General features: G+C 40.9%; 1 protein-coding gene across 13 annotated transcripts in view; it reads left to right on the top strand.

Moving 5' to 3' along the window:
- Positions 1–20,602, top strand: part of map4k4 (mitogen-activated protein kinase kinase kinase kinase 4) — a 140,242-nt gene that overhangs the window by 101,228 nt on the left and 18,412 nt on the right. For 3 of the 13 annotated variants that reach the window (XM_061723111.1, XM_061723110.1, XM_061723104.1), the window contains 9 exons: positions 3,285–3,566; positions 5,781–5,887; positions 7,279–7,439; positions 8,132–8,229; positions 8,964–9,142; positions 9,995–10,112; positions 10,512–10,964; positions 15,036–15,150; positions 19,272–19,460. In XM_061723111.1, coding sequence (XP_061579095.1) covers positions 3,285–3,566; positions 5,781–5,887; positions 7,279–7,439; positions 8,132–8,229; positions 8,964–9,142; positions 9,995–10,112; positions 10,512–10,964; positions 15,036–15,150; positions 19,272–19,460 — 1,702 coding nt within the window. The remainder of the gene's footprint in view (positions 1–3,284; positions 3,567–5,780; positions 5,888–7,278; positions 7,440–8,131; positions 8,230–8,963; positions 9,143–9,994; positions 10,113–10,511; positions 10,965–15,035; positions 15,151–19,271; positions 19,461–20,602) is intronic. The other 10 variants (XM_061723117.1, XM_061723114.1, XM_061723108.1 and 7 more) reach the window with 9 other exon arrangements.

The raw sequence follows: 20,602 nt of genomic DNA, 5'->3' as shown, positions 1-20,602 counted from the left end.
GTTTTGGATGTAAGAATTTAAATGGTCTCAACATGTTTAAATGAGATTACTTAGAGGCTTTTTCTCGGCTACTGCTGAGTGTTTCCCAGCAGCGCTGACCAACACCGCACAGATTTACAGTGCCATCATTCATCCTGCAGCTTTCAATCCATAGTATGTAGGTTACGACCTTCCATATAGTCCGTCCATCACTGTGAAAAATCTATCACCACTGTTTATTTCCCTGTGATTTTTAATGCTTCCTGAATTGTATCTTTATCATAACAATTGTAGGTTGTTTCATCTGCACAAAGGATGCTGCTGTTGAACTTCTCTGCACTATTTCATGTCTTTGGGTTGTCTTAACTTCTATTTCAGAGTATTATCTGAATTAATATGTGGAAGATATATTTCAGACGTCGGTAGTTTTTTTTTTATACAGTACTTCAACTTCAGAAATGATGGAGAGATATTTAGAACAGCCTTCAAAGAAGAAAAAATAATCCCTCCTAATTTCTTGAGGGCTGAAACAATGAAAAGACTCCAAACTCTTCTTATTAGAAACTCTAAGTATGTCATATGTAGTCATTCATGTTACCATTACTGTATATCAGTGTTCAGAATCTGCAGAAAAAGGGAGAAGATTTGAACTTCCTATCTCGACCAATCACGTCTGCATGCAGATATGAGTCTGTGGAGAACAGAAGCAGGACATTAGGATGCAGTTTTGCTGCTCTTATTGTGATTTGATGATTTATTTTTGCACCAGTCCTCTGCATTCATTTGCTCTCCCGATCATCTGGATATGCACTGGTTTCCCTGCCAGTCCTGACACCGTCATCTTTGCTCCCAGAGGCTGAAATAATTGCTAAAGCCTCCAGGTGGAGAAATGGAGTACACTGAAAGTACTTTTCTTGTCTTCTTGACCACTCGAGAGCTACTTTCACGCTACAAAGCACATTCATATGTACGTTCATGCAGCACTGTTCAACCATGAGCTGAGCTACAGAAACCCCCGTGATCATATTGATGGGATTATTATCATGTGATTACATTGACACACGTATAGGAGGGTTAAACAGGATGCAGTGTTGAGTGTTAGTGCGTTTCTGCTCGAGCTGGACCTTTTCTTTACGCACTGGTGATTAAGAGCCGTCTATGATTCATGGGCACCCAGATCCGCAGCAGTGCAACTCGGCCTTTATTAGCCACTTCCCTGTGGAGGACTGAATCCACTCTTCATGAATAACAGCAGGAAAAATTAATTGAAGTCGAGCAGTTATGAATATGCCACACAAATGAGATTATACTGAATCTTGTGGTAACTGGGTAAAACAGGGATTGCGGGTGTTGATGTCATTTTTTAACAGCAATAAGGATTAATGTAAGGCGAATTCATTAGTTTAATCTCAATAGTGGGCACTCACTCGGCCCAGGCATACTTTTGAGTTTTAAAATTGCACAGAGGTTCTTAGGATCATCTGATTAGAGATAATTCAATTGAAATGATTTCCGAAAAGTCATGCAGAGTTCACCACTGTAGCAAAACCGTATGTCCAACCCACTTCTATCTAGTTCAGGGGTCGGCAACCCGCGGCTCTAGAGCCGCATGCGGCTCTTTAGCGCTGCCCTACTGGCTCCTGGAGCTTTTTCAAAAATGTTTGACCTTTTTTTTCCTTTTTTTTTTCTCTTTTTTCTTTGTTTCCTTTTTTCTTTCTTCTCTTTTTTTTCTTTTTTCCTTTTGACTTTTTTCTCGACATTTCGACTTTTTTCTCAACATTTAAATTTTTTTCTCGATATTTTGACTTTTTTCTTGACATTTCGACTTTTCCCAAAATTTCGACTTTTTTCTCAACATTTTGACTTTTTTCTCAAAATTGTACTTCAACATTAATCTCGACATTTTGACTTTTTTCTTGACATTTCTACTTTTCTCAAAATTTCAACTTTTTTCTCGACATTTTGACTTTTTTCTCAAAATTGTACTTCAACATTAATCTCGACATTTTGACTTTTTTCTCGACATTTTGACTTTTTTCTCGAAGTGCATAATCAAAAAAAATCTTCCTCCTCTAAAATATTATTTTTATTTTTCTCCTGCCTGGCCCTGATACTCTTCCATAGATTCCCATAACAAAAAGAGTCAAGACATTAGCATGCTACATTTGCAGCTGAAGACCCAGTTATAACTAATATAGCTACATGCAGCATGTGTTGTCTTCATTCTAAGGCTTATACAAGACTTTTCATTTTTTGCGGCTCCAGACACATTTGTTTTTTGTGTTTTTGGTCCAATATGGCTCTTTCAACATTTTGGGTTGCCGACCCCTGATCTAGTTGGATCCAGCTTTATGCCCGCAGCCTAACCTTTAATCGCAATAGTCTGACACCTCTGTGGGCGTGTTTTGAATACAAATGACTAAACCTACTTGGTTTAGGTTAAGAGGAGGATATTCTTCAGGTTTACGGTGGTAAAAAGATGGTATCTCATACACTGAGTCAGTGGCATGCTTGCTGTCCCCACCATGAATGTGTGCATGCTGACAGACCTGTGATGCCCCGTGTTTGTTTGCCTGCCAGCGCACTGAGTTCTCCTGACACATGAAACAGATTAAATAAAGTTTGACATTAGTGACGTATTTGCAGCCTCATTCTAATGTTGATGAATAGATGTCATGGAAGTAAAACCACATGGCAGGCAGGAATTGAAGCTGTTGTTTTAGTCTGGCTCCCAACAATAGTGCAGCCCGAGTGACATCATGGTAAAGCATGTACTTTTATTTCTCTTTCTGTTGAACACGGCTGACTTTAGGGGCTTTGTAAAGATTTGGAGCAAATCATGAATATACAGTAAAACCTTTAAGATGAAGCATGATAGCTATTTGGAATTGAGTGCAATAGAGAAGTGTTTATTTTCTGTCAATTTAATTTAAACGAGAATTAAATTGATGCATCATAAAAATAAACACCAGGACTTGATTGCAAATTAGAATAAAATGCTGATTGCAGGCCTGTCCCTCTCTGCTGTGCTTCAGCTCCGCCTCCAAAGCCTCTTCCCTGCAGAGCCTGTCGTGCACATTTCATTCTATTTAACTTATCAACCTCTGATCTGTTTTTAGATTCTGAAAAACACTGTTAAAGCTTGAGTTTTCCTCTAATCTTTACAACAAACTGTTTCAAGTTTCTACATAACTCCAATCAGACAAGCCCCTAAAGCCTGCCATGACACTCCCATCCCTGTTTGAATTAACTGCATGCAGACTGACCTGCCCTCCCCGATGTGTTCTGTTTCTGTCGTCTGGAAGGTCCGCTCACATCTGGCTGCTTTAAAGAGCAGCAGCAGTGTGGCCTCGTCCAGCTCCTCTTCTCCAACCCCTCCTGCCGTGTCTCGATCACATCCCATAAGTGAGCCGCTTGCATCTAGCTTTGAAAACCTCCACCTTCACAACAGCCATGACTCACATCAACCTCCATCATCATCATCGTCATCCTCATCATCAACACCTGCACGCACTGACCCACAATCCCAGCTTCAGTCCAGACCCTTTCCCCATGACAAGGCTCCTTCAGAAGAGGCCCCGCCCCGGGTAAGAGCAGGGAGGGGACCTCCGCTCCAGTCTGCAACTCAGAACACTAGTCTTTTATTAATTACCTAACTTTTAGGGTTACTCGTTAGTTACTGTTCTTTAAAGAAAATTAAAAAAAAGTTTTGTGCCAGAAGCAAATCTGTAGTAAACCTGTCCCTTTGTATGTGCACCTCTAAAGATGTGTGAGGGACTTGGACAGAAGTATTAGATCATCGCTTTGCTAAACAGAAGATGAATTGATGTGACGTGAACTAGTGTTGGCATGAAGAAAGTCAGCTTACTGAGGCAATGTTTAACACTAATGGTGCTTTTCCGCTAGTACTGTACCTACTCAGCCCGACTCCACTCGGCTCTCCTCCACTCGGTTTGGTTCTCTCCCACCAGGAGTCTAACGTGCCGAGTAGATACTTTTCTGTAACTATTCTGCTGAGGTTCTAAGCGGCTGAGTCGGCTGTATCTGACGTCATCACACTACAGACCACCGATTGGTCGGGGGGTTGGAGTCAGACGTCTTAGTCAGGAGGAGGAAATCAGTGAAATATCGACTCTCACGGCTTCTTGTTCATTTTATTCAACCAGCAACGGCAGCAATAGTCTGTTTCATGATCCAACTCTGAGGTGCAGATGTTCATAAACCTGGTGCTGAGGAGAGAATTAAAAAGGGATCTAGAGGCGATAAGGAACGACCAGATCTACCAGGAGCTCTGTCTCTTCATAGCTGCTCACGGCTCCAGCTGACTTTTCCGCAGCGCAGAGACAAACAAACTAAATTAATAAGTCTCGCCGCTTGAATCTTCTTTCACTCTCATTTTTAACTTGATATGGAACACAAGTCACAGACCCAGCAGCACATACAGGACTGTCTCAGAAAATTAGAATATTGTGATAAAGTCCTTTTATTCTGCAATGTAATGCAAAAATGTCATATATTCTGGATTCATTACAAATCAACTGAAATATTGCAAGCCTTTTATTATTTTAATATTGCTGATCATGGCTTACAGTTTAAGAAAACTATATTAATAATGCCATAATCAGCAATATTAAAATAATAAAAGGCTTGCAATATTTCAGTTGATTTGTAATGAATCCAGAATGTATGACATTTTTTTTTTTTTTTTATTGCATTACAGAAAATAAAGAACTTTATCACAATATTCAAATTTTCTGAGACAGTCCTGTATATCATCTCCTCTAGGTTCTACATCTTTAGTGTTGTTGTCTTCTTCATTTAGATCACACAATCAAATACATCAAAGCAGCTTCACTCCAACCTCCTACTACTGATCTGGGTGAAAAGAAACGAGGGCAAGTCGAGTCGGGCTGAGTAGGTACTATAAAAGCGCCATAAGAAAACCTGAAACCGCCTCTGTGTCTCATCTTGACACCAGAAAAATTCAGCTGCAAAAAGACTTAAGAATAACGCGGCGAGGGAAAGGTTCCCCCATTTCCCCGCACCATGCGACTGCTCGGTACTGCAGAGACAGGACTGTGTTGCCACGGCCACTTCTGTGGGAAGTCGGAATCCAGAACTTGGGAAAGATCTAAATGAGTCCATACGGACGACGTTAGTTATGCTGTCATATGCAGAACTGCTGCCAAACCAGATCACAGAACTAACTGGCTCTGGCTCTGTAACCTGTTTCTCCTCAAGTAGAACGTCACAAGTCTTTTTAGTCCTGAAAAGCATGAAAAACCCACTGCTATATGTTGTTTCTACATTCTTCATCTCAAATCTAAAAAACCAAACTAATGACCTGATGTTCCACCTGCACGGTTCTTTATGTGTAATCTGTGAAGGCAGGGGATCCAGTTCTGTCTGGGTGAGGGATGAACGGTTCATTTGGTGGGACGGGGATTGTCTAGAGCTTTTATTTTGTTTTTTCTTTATCATTATATATAATTTGTACTTTGTACACGTATCACGTTCAGGTTTAACCCTGCATGGCAGTTAGCGAGGAATGCAGTGAGAAAAGGCAACGGGTTCAACTGTCTGTTTTGAACAAACATATTTACTTTTCTGTAGTTTGTAAGACATTTAGCTGCAATATTTGAACTTCACATCTGCTAGTGAATGAAAATGTCTCTCGTCAAGGCCGTTGTGATGTTGGACCACGAGGGGCTGAATGTGTGTTTTGTGTATTTCCTGTTTGCTGATAAACAGTCATTTCAGAGTGTGGAGGAATAAGCTGGTCAATGTTTTTATCATAAAAGGTTCCTGTCAGAACTACATCCAGGTCTCCAGTGCTGTCGAGGCGAGACTCGCCTCGCCATGGCAACGCCCCACTCAGCAGAGATGTCCTGAGCCGAACTGTTGCCAGGTAAACCGTCATGCAGAGGGTTTTTCCCGTCACTACAGGATCAGACTTTTCTCTTTCTTTGGTTTTAATTTTTTTTAAACATTTGCAATATTTTACTCAGGTCTCTCAATAATTTGGAACTTCTCTCTCTTCTAACCCTGTAAAACACAATTTCTGTTAAGTTTTATAACCTGTACATTTAAATACAAATTCAAATTGGAAGGAAGAAGGAATGTTTAATTGTAGGTTGACTTATGTACTACCTCAAATTAAGAAAAGTTGGGACAACAAGGAAAAGGAAAGAACAAATGGATTTCTTACGTTCCGTTAGTCTTCTGAACTTATTTTATTTGTTAATATACGGAAAAGTCCAGGACCTGAAGACAGCGCAAGATACTCTGAAGACGGCAAACTATTTTTCTGCATCAGTATCACTATCACAGTAAAGTGGAGATTATCCTGGTGAAGGGCAGTGAGGTTCATGCTTCTAAACTTGCTGCTGATAAGACTCTGGTCCTTTTCAGTTTTGGACCAGTACACAGATGGCTCTTGAGACCGTATCTCGGTATCGTAGTGCTGACGAGTGATTCCCAGAGGGATCACTCTCCCATGTGCTTGTATCAGCTATACATATAAAAAATTGTCTGTTTATCTTTTTCCTTTTTTGGAAAATGGCAAACAATAATGCGTCAATGCCATTTATGTAAGCTAGGATAGGATGATTTTGTCCAAAAAGTGAAATTGAAAGGCCTGTGTTCTGTGAAGCACAGACAGTGTGGCTGTAGTGAAGCAGTGGTACTCCACACTTCTGTTATCAACTACGCAATTAAAAAACAGAATTATTTTCATAGAGTCTGGGAAACATCTCATTGTTTGGAAATTAATCTGACATCATTCACCATCTATTGTCTACATACGCATAAAATGAACAATAAATGAACAGTTATTGATCTGCAAAGCACAATTCTGTGTATTAATGTCCAGAAGTGAAACTCAGAACTTAGTGAGCTCCTTACAACAGACTATGATCTAACTGTCCTTTCAAAGCAATTATCTGGTGCTTTTCTTTATTCTTTCTGTAGGATGAAGATTGATACTAAACATCAAGCTTTAACACTTGATGCTTACAGCCTGACATTGCCGCTATAGATGTGTTTAACGGGATTAATTCTCCTCATCACTGAGCTTTTAAAGATTAAAAGATATTTTTTCCCCAACAAAAAATGGGTCCAAAATGTATGTGGAATGTTATGAATGGAAAAACTAAAAAGGGACCAATCCTTCATGCACAAATCAGTAACAGACGAGCAGTTTGTTTGCATTTGTCAGCTCAGATCTCAGAGACGGCGGTGCGGACAGCACGCGCACCTCTGCAGCTCCGCTCTTGACTCTGGTGTCTGTCGCCTCTGCAGCTCCGCAGAGCCTCGGCTGCTGTGGGAACGGGTGGAGAAACTGGTTCCCAGAACGACCAGTAATAGCGGCAGCGGAGGCTCCAGTTCCTCCAGCAGCTCCAGTAACTCCAGCTCTCAGCCCAGTTCTCACTGCGGCTCTGGAGAGAGGTTCAGGGCCCGCTGTGAGTGCACACACACCTGAACAAACCAGCACACAGGAGATTACAAAACCCAAACATACATTTGCACACATATGGAGCCAAATCAAGGCCAAAAGTTTTGCTAATTTGAAAATAAAATTTGAACCTGAAAATTCTTTTTTACAGTTTCAATTTTCTTTTTCAGTATCAGATCTTTTTTTCCGTTTCACAACTTTTTATTTCAGTTTCAAATCTTTTTTTCAGTTTTGCGTCTTTTTTTCAGTTTCACTTCTTTTTTTTTCAGTTTCAAATCTTTTTTTTTCAGTTTCAATTTTTTTTTTCAGTTTTAGACTTTTGGCCCCGATCTGGCGTAGGGGGCGTGGCATCAACTGAGAGGGGCGTGGCATCATGAGTGACAGCATAACAGTCTAAAGTCTGAAACTGAAAAAAAAGATGTGAAACTGAAAAAAAAAAGATGTGAAACTGAAAAAAAAAAGATGTGAAACTGAAAAAAAGATCTGATACCGAAAAAAAAAAAAATTGAAACTGTAAAAAAGAATTTTCAGGTTCAATTTTTATTTTCAAATTAGCAAAACTTTTGGCCTTGATTTGGCTCCATACACACACCGCTTTCACGAAGGAGCTACATGAACATTTAGGTGGAATTTTTTTTTTTTTTCCCCAAACAAAATGATTGTAGAATAAACTGACCTTACCACCTCCACCTCCTTCAGCCTCTTCCAAATCTGAGGGCTCCCCCCTCCAGCGACCAGAGAATGCTGGGAAAAAGCCCGAGGAGAGGAAGGACTTGGTGAGGCCGAGCAGACCAGCGGTGAGAGTTGATCAGAGCTGAGTAGTCTGTGCTTCTGTAGCGGCTGTAGTTAGAGCTAGAACAGTGGCTAGTGATGTACGTGACGGAGAGCTGGGTTGGTTCAATCTCGGGGGGATGATGATCATTTGAAATGGCATGAGTGGGAGTTTTCTCCTTGTTTTCTTTTCTTTTTCTCTAATAACGCTCCTCTAAAATGCATCATGTGAGCTGCTCACTAAACTCAAGAGTGATGAAATCAGACCGAAGAGCAGCTGCTTTTACTTCTGGATTGAACTCACTGGCTGATGGTTTTTTTTCTACTTCTTGTTTGATCTCCACTCGTTTCTGGCTGGGTGATTGTTAATTTAACTCATTCTTTTTTCTTCTTTTTTTTAACCTTGATAAATGACTTTGACTACTTTTTCATCTTTGCAGCTCTAATACTTGACGCATTGATAGAATTAATCCACTAACCTGACCTCCAGCACCTGAAGAGCATCAGCTGTCAATCATCTCTCTCCTCACTCCATTGTTTTGGCTTTGCTCCTCTCATGGTGACTCCTCATTGGCTGGCATACGTCTCTAACCCCTCTTCCTTTCCAGCAGCACCCTGAATCCCGCTTGAAAATCTTCTAACATCTTTGCTAACAACTTTCATATGAAGCACGCGGAGGAAGAATGGGTTTAAACTCCAGCAGAGTGAGAAACGCTGAATTCACTGAGGTAAAAATAATCTCCCTCCCCACGATGTCCAGGACCTGACCGCTCTGGCCAAGGAGCTGCGTGCAGTGGACGACGTCCGTCCGCCAAACAAGGTGACGGATTATTCCTCGTCCAGCGAAGACTCGGACACCACCGACGACGACGATGACGAGGAGGTGGACCAGGAGGCGGGGGAAGAGTCCACCTCTGGCCCGGAGGACTCCAGAGCCGTGTACGTATCACCCGTAACGTGACGGCAGAAACAATATCTTTTAAAATTTAATGAATTGTGATTTGTCCTTTGGAAAGGAATAGAATGAAGTTTGAATAAAATTACAGGTAGTATAAACCCTTTCACAATAAAGGTGAAAAGTGGTCAAGGTGGTCAATGGTCAGGTGTTGTATGTGATTTCATTTCTTTGTATTTATATCTGATGGATCACTGCAAAAACTAAAAATCTTAACAAGAATATTTGTCTTATTTCTAGTTAAAATGTGTCATTTTTAGTCAAAAAAATCTCATTACACTTAAAACAAGACTCATCACTGGAAAAAACAACAATTTGCACCTGTTTCAAGTAGATTTTCACTTAAAATAAGTAGAAAAATCTGCCAGTGGAACAAGATTTTTTTGCTTGTAATGAGAAGATAAATGTTGTTCCACTGGTAGATTTTTCTACTTATTTCAAGTGAAAATGTACTTGAAACAGGTGAAAATTGTCAAATAAACACTTAAATTTTAAGTGTAATGAGATTTTTTTGACTAAAAATGTGACATTTTAACTAGAAATAAGACAAATATTCCTGGTAAGAGTTTGAGTTTTTGCAGTGTGATTTAGTTCTCCTCTGTGTTGTTTGTGACTAAGGGATTCTATTATTGTTTTGTTTGTCATGTATAATGTATGTCTGTTATGTATTAAGTGTAAATTTGTGAGTTGTGTGTATGTTGGACCCCAGGAAGAATAACTAATGCTGTCGCTGTTCCTAAATAAAACAAACATCCCGGGTTCCCCTGACTTATTCAGGTTTTGCTGAGACTTGTGCTGCGTTAACGTGTTAACCTGCTGCCTCTCGTGTCTCCCAGTTCTTCCAGACTAAGCAACGGGGAAACGGAGTCTGTGAAAACCATGATCGTTCACGACGAGGGCGAGAGCGATGCGGGGTCAACTCCCTGCAAAGACAGCACGCTGATCGTCAGACAGGTACTGGCTCAGAGGAACAACCCTGCAAACCACATCAACTCCTTCCATTGTTCTGTATTTCTGTTTGTTCATATCCCAGATGTTTATTCCTTCTGTTTGCATGATGTCTTGATCATTTCTCCATTCCTGCATTCTTTGTGGCCGGTGTTAAATGTAGCATATGGAAGGTTGGGTGTATATACTCACAGATCTTTTTCATGCATACCCTACAGTATATGCAGGATAGTTCAGATATTAGGATATTTTCTATCCATTTACTCTAAATTTTGAAGTTTTGTCATCAGATGGCACAAATCAGACCATTAGCAATTATCACATCCGGTTAGATTGGGACAAAAGGTAATGACACCATTCTAAAATAAGTATAACTTCTAACAAGAGCTTTCTTTCCACCTGTAGAATAGCCACCGTAGTTTACCCTTTGCGGTAGCTAAGACGTTCCCTTCCCTCGAACACGTCAGGATCACATCTAGACCCAAAGTTGTCTGCCCCTCTTTCTACTTCCAGAGTGCAGGTGACAACAGAAAGCGTGCGGCCCCCGGTTCGGGCCAAACGCAGACCCCTAACCTGCTCTCAGGCTTCGCCCCGAGCCCCGGCCCGGCTTCGGGGCAGGGCCTGGTCCACCTCACCCCCAGCTCCCTCCACCACCACCACCACCACCACCACCACCCCACACAGCACTCGGACCGCAACGGCTTCCCCGGCCGCATCCACCACCTCCCGGACCTGATCCAGCAGAGCCACCATTCCTCCCCCTCCTCCTCCGCATCCAACTCCCCCTCCTCCTCCAGCCTCGCCAGCCCCTCCATGTCCCCCCAGAGTCCCCTGGAAAAGTTTGGCATCCTCACAGAGGTATGTCCCCTGCTGCAACACAGACAACCATGCAGGTGGGCAGGGGCTCGTGATGATGAGACGGAGCAGCGTGAGAGTAGGGGGGGGTTGAGGCCAGCAGGATGAGAATAAGACGAATAAGAAGCTTTTAGGGCTGTGCGATTAATCGATTTTAAATCTAAATCGGATTTATTAATCAAGACGATGTTAAAAAAAGGAAAATCGAAAAATGGATTTTCCTTTTTTGCAGCTGGCTGCATTACAGACAGAGCTCGTCTACTCATCTTTGTTTGGTCAAGAAAATTGTAAATGTTGTCACTTTACTAAACTCAAGGAGGATTTACAGTATCTTTCAATTGCACTTCATTCCCAATAGGGAAATTTGTTTGCTATTTTTCTTTAAAAATAAAGATAAAATATTTGAAACTATTTATTCCATTGTCTTTTGTAGTTTTACCAAAAAAATCGAAATCGAAAATCGGGTTTTCAGAGAAAAAAATTGGGATTTTATTTTTGTCCAAAATCGCCCAGCCCTAGAAGCTTTATTATCATTGTACAGTATACAACAACATTTAGTTCGGCTGCATCCTCCAGGGACAGCAGCTACTGTACATTCACAAGTCGGAGTCCCAAACAGCAAAAATAAAGTGCAAGTGAAATTATTTACATACAGGACTGTCTCAGAAAATTAGAATATTGTGATTTTCTGTAATGCAATTACAAAAACAAAAATGTCATACATTCTGGATTCATTACAAAACAACTGAAATATTGCAATTCTTTTATTATTTTAATATTGCTGATCATGGCTTACAGCTTAAGAAAACTCAAATATCCTATCTCAAAAAATTTGAATATTCTGGGAATCTTAATCTTAAACTGTAAGCCATAATCAGTAATATTAAAATAATAAAAGGCTTGCAATATTTCAGTTGATTTGTAATGAATCCAGAATGTATGACATTTTTGTTTTTTTTAATTGTATTACAGAAAATAAAGAACTTTATCACAATATTCTAATTTTCTGAGGAGTCCTGTAGGACTGGTGTTATGAGTCCTGTCTCTTCACAGCCGTGGGGAAGAAGCTGTTCTTCTTCAGAATGAGAAAACAAAGGGTTTTCATATAATTGAATATCATTTTTAAACATTTTGAGCCCTCTACTGGCCACCTTTGTCAGTCACGCTCAATAATCCACCGCCCACGATATTTATTTATTTATTTATTTCCATACAGTAAAACATTTGCAGTTTGAAAGTTTGAGTGAATTGTTGTCAAATTTTCTGGCCCCACAACAAAAATGTTCTTGCTATTTTATATCCAAAGTTTTGTTTAATTAGATCTAAAATGATAAGATGAACGGTCTTCAGTGGAAAGGTTTATAGCTGTTGTCTCATCAATTAAATGCTGTCAGAGACTTAATGGTTAAACAAGCGCTACACCAGAGTTTTTTCTTTCTGTACTTCATGTTACTATTTTCAGCAAACGAGTCATATTCTTACATTCCCCAGACAATAGATCATAGCTCACAGGAAAGTTAAGAGTGCAACGGCAAGTATGCTTCCAACGGAAATATTTTGTTCATCGCGTCATTTTTTCCCCCATCTTGTGTTGGTTTTTTTTCTTTCTTTTTTTTTGAGCGTTCAACACTGTTTTTTCCTTTTTTCTTATCCGTTATTTTACCCCGTGATCAAACGCCCAGTGTGTTTGCATGCAACATACAGAAGTACCTGCCTGCTTGTTTGGGTGCATTGTCATATTCATCTTTATATATGTGGTAAATGTTCATGTTTTGCAAAATACAGCACTGTGCAAAAGTCTTAGGCAGGTGTGGAGATATGCTGTCAAGTAATAATACTTTGAAAGTTGTAAGATTTGTTTGTGTTTTATCAATTTACAACATCCAAGATGAGTGAGTAGAAGAAAAAGTTGGTACATCAGCGAACCGTTTCCCGTCAAAGCAGTGTCGTCAGTTTTTCTCTGTAAACTTGCAGAGTTTTTGAAGGATGTGGGCAGGTAGACTGTTTCAACCACCAGACCAGATCAGCCAGGGATCTGGCGCGTTGCCTGTCCTCTTTACATTGTCCAGCAGGAATAACTCTCCTCCGACTAAACAGTAGATGAGAGTGACAGGTAGGGCCTATATTTGCTCCATGAGGAACTGGGGAGACAGATATCTGCAAGCTACTCAGCCGAGGAGCCGAGGACGCCATAAACCTGCGTATGTCCGGAACCACGAAGGATGCTCCATTGTTTGAACACTAAAAGGACAAACCAGGACTTTGCAAGAAGCAAAACTCAGCCAAAAAAAACACTCATCCAGATGTTCCTCCATCCTCCTTTTTAAAATGCCACCCGTATGCCAGCGTATTTCATCCTGCTGATTAGGAGTGGGGGCGATATTTTACCGTTCACGATATACCGTCAAAAGAATTCCCCACGGTAAGAATTTGTCATCTCACGGTAAAAACGATAAATTCCCGTTGATGATGTATCTGAGAGCGAGGAGCTCGTTGTTAAACGAGGCTCCAGCTCCGTTATCTGGAACTGGTTTGGATTTAAAGAGTGATGAGAAGCAAACATCATCTATTATTTGCAGAGTCTGCAAAAAAACAGTGAGTGCAAAGGATGGCAATACAAGTAATTTATTATATATTTTACATTATATATTATATATTATTATATATAACAGTTGCTGCTGAGGTCTCCACCAGAGTGGTGTAATAATTGGTGTAGTTTAGCATTCAGTATTCTTTTAGAGCAGTGTGGGGGGCTCCAAAGACTGAATGTGATGATAGATTTATAGTTAAAAAGATGAATTGGTTGAATTGGTATTTTTTTTATCGTCATTTTTATCGTTATCCGGATAAATGCCAAAAATGATCATGATACATTTTTTAGTCCATACCGCCCATCCCTACTGCTGATGTGGGGTCATTCAACACAGCCACACATTATCCGTTATGTTACCCAGCCTCCCGACTCACCGTCCCTCCCCTCAACTCCCCTTCAGGTACAGGGTGGCCAATAACACGCCTTGATTATATTACCTAACGTGCGTTAGTTCAATATCTAGCAATAATAGAGGGAGCTAATCTAAAAATGCTTTCAGACTCCCCGGTGATGAGATCCAGGCTCTTTGGGGACAGTCCCATCACTTGCAGGACGTGCAGGAGAAGTAAAGGCTATAGGCATTTTAACATCTATCTTGACAGACCAGCATGTCCACCACGTCAGGGTCGCCTGCTCCTTTCTGCTTCCTCACAAGAGCTTGAGCATCGTATTCCTGCCTGGGAGAGACCGTGCTGATGGAGTAGAACGTCCTCGTGTCGCGATGCTCTGCTCTTTCTCCCTGGAAACGCTCGTCCACAACCTCGACTCAGAGAGTCTGGCTGCTCCCTGGCAGTTTTAAGCCCCTTCGCAGCTGCTTCTGTTTTAAATTATAGACTGTTTAAGCCTTTATATGACATTGATGGTCATTAACACCAGTATGATATACAGGACTGTCTCAGAAAATTAGAATATTGTGATTTTCTGTAATGCAATTACAAAAACAAAAATGTCATACATTCTGGATTCATTACAAATCATCTGAAATATTGCAAGCCTTTTATTATTTTAATATTGCTGATCATGGCTTACAGCTTAAGAAAACTCAAATATCCTATCTCAAAAAATTTGAATATTCTGGGAATCTTAATCTTAAACTGTAAACCATAATCAGCAATATTAAAATAATAAAAGGCTTGCAATATTTCAGTTTATTTGTAATGAATCCAGAATGTATGACATTTTTCTTCTTTTTTTTTAAATGCATTACAGAAAATAAAGAACTTTATCACAATGTTCTAATTTTTTGAGACAGTCCTGTAATTGGTACCTAGAACAATTAGGGTGATTTATTACGTAAATAATATTAGATGATTTGAGATTTGTCTTCGGTGCATTTTGTAAATTGATAAAAAATAATTGCATTGAATGTTTTTGAAAACATTTAAACTTCACAGCATGCCAGCACACCTCTGTAGGACTTTTGCAGAGTTCTGTGATAGAGTTGTGATCTTCTATCAGTAACTGATGTTCTGTCTTTGTAGAGCCAGTCCAGTAACAACATGCAGAAACACAAGTCTTCTTCCTCCTTCACTCCGTTCATTGACCCACGCCTTCTCCAAGTCTCTCCATCCACCGGCAGCGCCCTCAACAATGTCGGTAGGTTTCTGGGTCTGGTTTTGACTTAGCGTGGCAGCATAGTGTGACTATGCACCGGCTCAGTGCAGCTTTTATCTTTTATACCTGGCAACAGGAGATTAAAATAATTCACCCGGGTACATCCAAGAGCCAGAGTTGCATATTTAATGCAGACCTGATAAGAGCCAAGGAGGGAAAAGAGGAAGGAAATTCCCAAAGTGCTTTGCTGATTCAGTTAGCTACACTATTAAGATCAACATCACACATCAACTCGGTCATGAACCAACCCTGATAATCCAGACTTTGATATCAAATCCTTTTGGTGATGGAGAACATTAGTTTCCTCAGTCTATTAAAGCAGCTCCTTAATGCTCCTTATACTTTAGACAAACTCCATAATCAAGGTTGGTTAGACCTCGGAGTCAGAGCTTTCTGAAAACATTTATTACCATAAGAAACATATACTCATGACCAGTGCAGTATTTCTGAGGAAAATACATCAGCCCTGCACACAAGTAGCTAAACCAACTGCATTTCTGCATGTTTAAAGGGGACCTATTATGGCATCTAATCCCTATTTTAAACAGGCCTTGAATGTCTTAAAAACAAGCTTTTGATTGTTTTTGCTAAATAAATTAGAAATTCAGCCTCTGAGCCATGTCTTTATCTTCCCATTCTCTAACCTCATTATCTATGAGGGATTCTGAGTGGGCGGGGCTATGATAATGAGGCTCTGTGCTGATTGGCTGCCTGAATGACGCCATACACCGCTATGAAAAAATGGCGGAAGCTCCGGCCGGCAGAGTTACCGTGTCCTAACTGCATGTGATGCGAGCGAGCGTCAGCGGCAAAATCAATTCCATTGCTTTATTTTCTATTGGACTGTCCTAACTGGACGCAGTGACGCAGCATTTTGAGCTGGCCGTTTCCTGCCGCTCGCATTGAAAGCCGGTTGAAAGCGCTGTAGGAAACAGTCATGATGAGGGACGGCTGATCCAGTTAGTTGAATGAGAAGTTATCTCTATGATTCCTGCTCATTTCACTACAAAAACCTCAATAAAGTGGCAGCTGCTGGAGGGAGATGGACAGAGAGACGATGTCACGCAGTGCTACGATAGTCGGACGCTCATGTAGTTACACGGTTTTATAGTTGTGGGCGTGGTTTTTATTTTGGTTACGTAACGAAAATGCGCAGAATCTGAACGGCTCGTAGATCCACATCACACTGGACGGCTCATCCGTCCTGTACAGACACTGCAGAATTTGGTTGCTTTCCTCCTTCTCTGAGTTGGCAGGCTGAGGGGAAACCACTTTATATATGTTAAAGCAAGAAAAAACCTGTTTTTCATAATAGGTCCCCTTTAAGTTTAGTGAACACCTGCTGCAGTAAGTCTAATCAGCTTCCACTCAAAATGGTTCCACTGCACTTACACTGACAAGCAGCTGTTATCAACTCCTTTGAGGAAACCATCTCCACCGTCATCCCTGCTACCTGCTCCATCGATGAGGAGGCCTTTCAGGCCCATCCATAACACTGAACACTGGTTTTATTCTGTCCTTTTTTCTTAGGCAGATTTTAAAGAATGATGTTATTTCTTACCTGAATGGATCATATTTCTAAAGAGCAGATCATATGTTAGATTAGTTTGCTGCTGTTCAATAGCTTTATGATCGTATTAAAAGGGTACATGATTTGTTGTTTGACATCACTAGTGAACCCTCTTTCACAGCTGTAATCAAATGCAAAGAAGTCTAAAGGGGATGAAGTGCATCGTTAACACAATAAACTTTTCCACATAATGTCATTGTGCTCTAATGACCAGGGAGATTTTCTATAAGGATAAAGGACCTGGAGAATATGAGTCAGAGCTGCTGCAGTTGGATGGGGGTGTTTGATAGTTCAGCTAGTTGATGGCTCGGGGGAAAAGCTTTTTTTTTCTTCTTTTTTTATCCTGGAGGTGCACATGTTGATGCTCTTGTAGCTCCTTCCAGCTGTTAGCAGAGTGGAGCTGCTGGGACTGGGAGGACTGGCTTTAGTCTTTGTGATCGGCTGGAACTCCAGAGGCTGCTTGTTGTGAAAATGTCCCCAACTGTGTGTGATAACTGGCTAAGATGTTGTTATGACTCGGGAGGTGGTCTGTATTTGCTTCTGTGTAGTATTTATACCCTGCATTGATTCAGAACGTCAAGATGCTCAGAATGGAGTTCTCAAGCAGAAGTGTGGTTAAAGTTTCTGTACATGTTCAACAGTTTATGACTGATATGTACTATATTATACACCAGTATCACAGTGCTCGATTAGTTTAAGTTAAAAAAAGAAAGAAAAACCAGGTGGACTGATCCGTAATCATCTCTGAAAACTCAGATGAACTTTAGGATTGGATTTGAAATGACAAGATTATCATCTAGACCAGGGGTCGGCAACCCAAAATGTTGAAAGAGCCATATTGGACCAAAAACACAAAAAACAAATATGTCTGGAGCCGCAAAAAATGAAAAGTCTTGTATAAACCTTAGAATGAAGGCAACTAATGCTGCATGTTTCTATATTAGTTAGAACTGGGGGAAGATTTTTTTTTTCTCATTATGCACTTCGAGAAAGAAGTCGAAATTTCGAGAAAAAAGTCAAAATGTCAAGATTAATGTTGAAGTACAATCTTGAGACAAAAGTCGAAATGTCGAGAAAAAAGTCAAACTTTCGAGAAAAAAGTCAAAATATCGAGATTAAAAAGGAAAGGAAAAGGCAAGAAAAAAGAGGAAAAGAAAGAAGGAAAAAAGAAAAAAAGGTCAAACATTTTTGAAAAAGCTCCAGGAGCCACTAGGGCGGCGCTAAAGAGCTGCATGCGGCTCTAGAGCCGCGGGTTGCCGACCCCTGATCTAGAGTAATCCCACTGATTCAATTGTTACCCAGGAGGTCAAAGGGGAAGGCTTTTTCTCCAACTAGATGCCCAAACCCCTTCAACTGGTTCCTGTTGGTGTGGGAAGTGGGAGGGACTGAACTCAAGTCCCTCCTGAATGGGAGAACATACGACCTCATCTCTCAGGTGGGTCCTGCACAGGAAGGTCATTGCAGACCATTGTATCCACCACCTCAATGTTCCACTTTCCCCCCACGAGACCATAGTTAGGGATTCACACTTGACTTGACAGATAAACGGGGAAACCCCCATTTGAGGCAACGGTTCATCCCAACCCTGGAGAGTTCCCCCCCCTTGTCCCTCTGAGAACCCGGCTCTCAGACTCAGAAGCTCTGATTTCATCCCCGCAGCCTCACACTTAGCTCTGTGGGAGTGGAAGATGCCCGTCTGATAACGCCAACAGAACCGCCACATCCACAGAAAGGCCCAGCTGATATCCTGCCACCGCCACACCAGACACCTCCACCGCTCGTCCACACCTAGAACTTCTGTTCATAAAGGATATTAACAGAGTCTTGGGCTAAGACTTTTTTCTACCACGGGGTATTGAAAAAAGATTATCGTTCACATTTCTACACAACTTTGACCCGTCTACAAAAATCAGGCTTTATCTCCTCAAGGTGGATCCTTGGCCTTGCAGAGGGAACACAGTTCCACATCTGCTCAGGTTGGCAAACACAACCGTTCTTATCACAACGGCCCGTCGGTTCTGTAATGAGGACATGAAGGGCCTCAGCATGATGCAGCCAGGGACCTGCCGGTGACCTCTGAGGTGTAGATTTTCCTGCAGATGTCCGGTTTCACGGCACCGTTTACTGAGATTATTTACTTAATGAGAGGCAGAAAGAAAACAGAGGTGGTCTCTCTCTCTCTCTCCAGCATGGATACGATGCAACAGCTGCAGAGGCTTTCGGAGGAACGACTTGTGTTTCACGGTCTGCTACTCGGAGCCAAGAGTCCTCTGATGTCTCTGGCTGTTTGTGATTTAATAACATTTAATTCGGGGGAGGGTTTTACTTTGTATTTTCTTTCCTCCGTTGTTTCAACTGGTGGTTGTTTATGGAAGCCGGTTTGATACAGATGTCCTGTTCTGAATCAGCTTCATTTGCGGTAGTGTGTGCAGCGTTTACACACCTTTCACACACCTTTCTAATGCTGCCTGTCTGACCGACCCTCACCCCTCACTGCCTGGTAAACTCTTCCTCCTCCACCGTCCTACCTAAGCCCTTCCCTTTGACCTCCTAGGCTACGCCAACGACGCCCGGCTGGCGGAGGCGCTGAGGGCAGACCCGTCTCGGAAAGGCTCCGTGGTCAACGTGAACCCCGTCAACACTCGCCCTCAGAGCGACACCCCAGAGATCCGCAAGTACAAGAAGAGGTTCAACTCCGAGATCCTGTGTGCGGCGCTGTGGGGTAAGATGATAACACGCAGCTGCATCAGTGTAGGTGCTGCCTTGTGAGGTGCTGGGTGTGGACTTACTTTGATATAGACATCTCCTACAGTAACTAAACACACATAGTTGTTTCAGCTTCTTTAGTGATGTTATTCTTTTAATAGATCTATAATTCTGTTCTACATTTTGGCACACAGTGCAAATATTAAACTAGTGTGGAATCTCAACATCAGTCTTTTACCACACGGTGGCAGCAAAGCCAAGTAAAGGCCGCAGTTTAGTTTTAGTTTATTGGTCCTTTCAATTTACACAACACAAATAACCCAAAGTAGAGGTGTAAATCATCAGTGTAATACAAAAAAAAAAACTATATATATATATATATATATATATATATATAAAATATACAGGGTGCGATTTGTGAAAAAACCAGAGGGGGGGTATTTTTGAGAAATATTTTTATTCAGAAAAATTACCACACGACAGCGTATATACGACAACAGTATAGGCTATATGAAAACGTGTTTCTTGTGTGAACTGAACCACTGTATTTGCAGCAATATTTTCTCCTAATATTGTTTTTAAATGTGCCAAATAAAAATAAACAAAATTAATATTTTTTTTAATTCTTTCTCGATATCAGTTTAACAGAAAACATGGGAGCTGCAATCAGCAATGTCAGATCTTGTTTCATCTTCTGTCGCATTTTTTCTCTGGATTTTTGGTTGTGATCCTGTAAAATATGAGGATATGCTGCTCTGGATTCTTTTCATTTTTTCATTCATTTGACTGACTATATCTTTTATTTTGGTGGGCCGGAAGTCGGACTTTTGGAATGCAAGAAAATCCGGTTGGTTTTCAAAATAAAACTGCTTTCTGTGGGCGCGATGCGTCTGATGCGCTCCCGGTATCAAAATCACAAACAAGCAGAATGAACACGGACTCTGTGTATTTTGGTTGTTATTACTTCTTAATAATTACAATGTAATGGTGAAAATACTTTGGGTGGGGGGGATAAATTTTGTCCCCACCGGCAAATCGCACCCTGTGTGTGTATGTATGTATATATATATATATATATATATATATATATATATATATATATATATACACACACACATATATATATATATATATATATATATATATATATATATATAT

The sequence above is a fragment of the Cololabis saira genome, chromosome 6, assembly GCF_033807715.1.
Source record: "Cololabis saira isolate AMF1-May2022 chromosome 6, fColSai1.1, whole genome shotgun sequence".
Lineage (NCBI taxonomy): Eukaryota > Metazoa > Chordata > Actinopteri > Beloniformes > Belonidae > Cololabis > Cololabis saira.
Note: the sequence above shows the minus strand (reverse complement) of the source record. Positions and strands in the feature narration are given on the sequence as shown.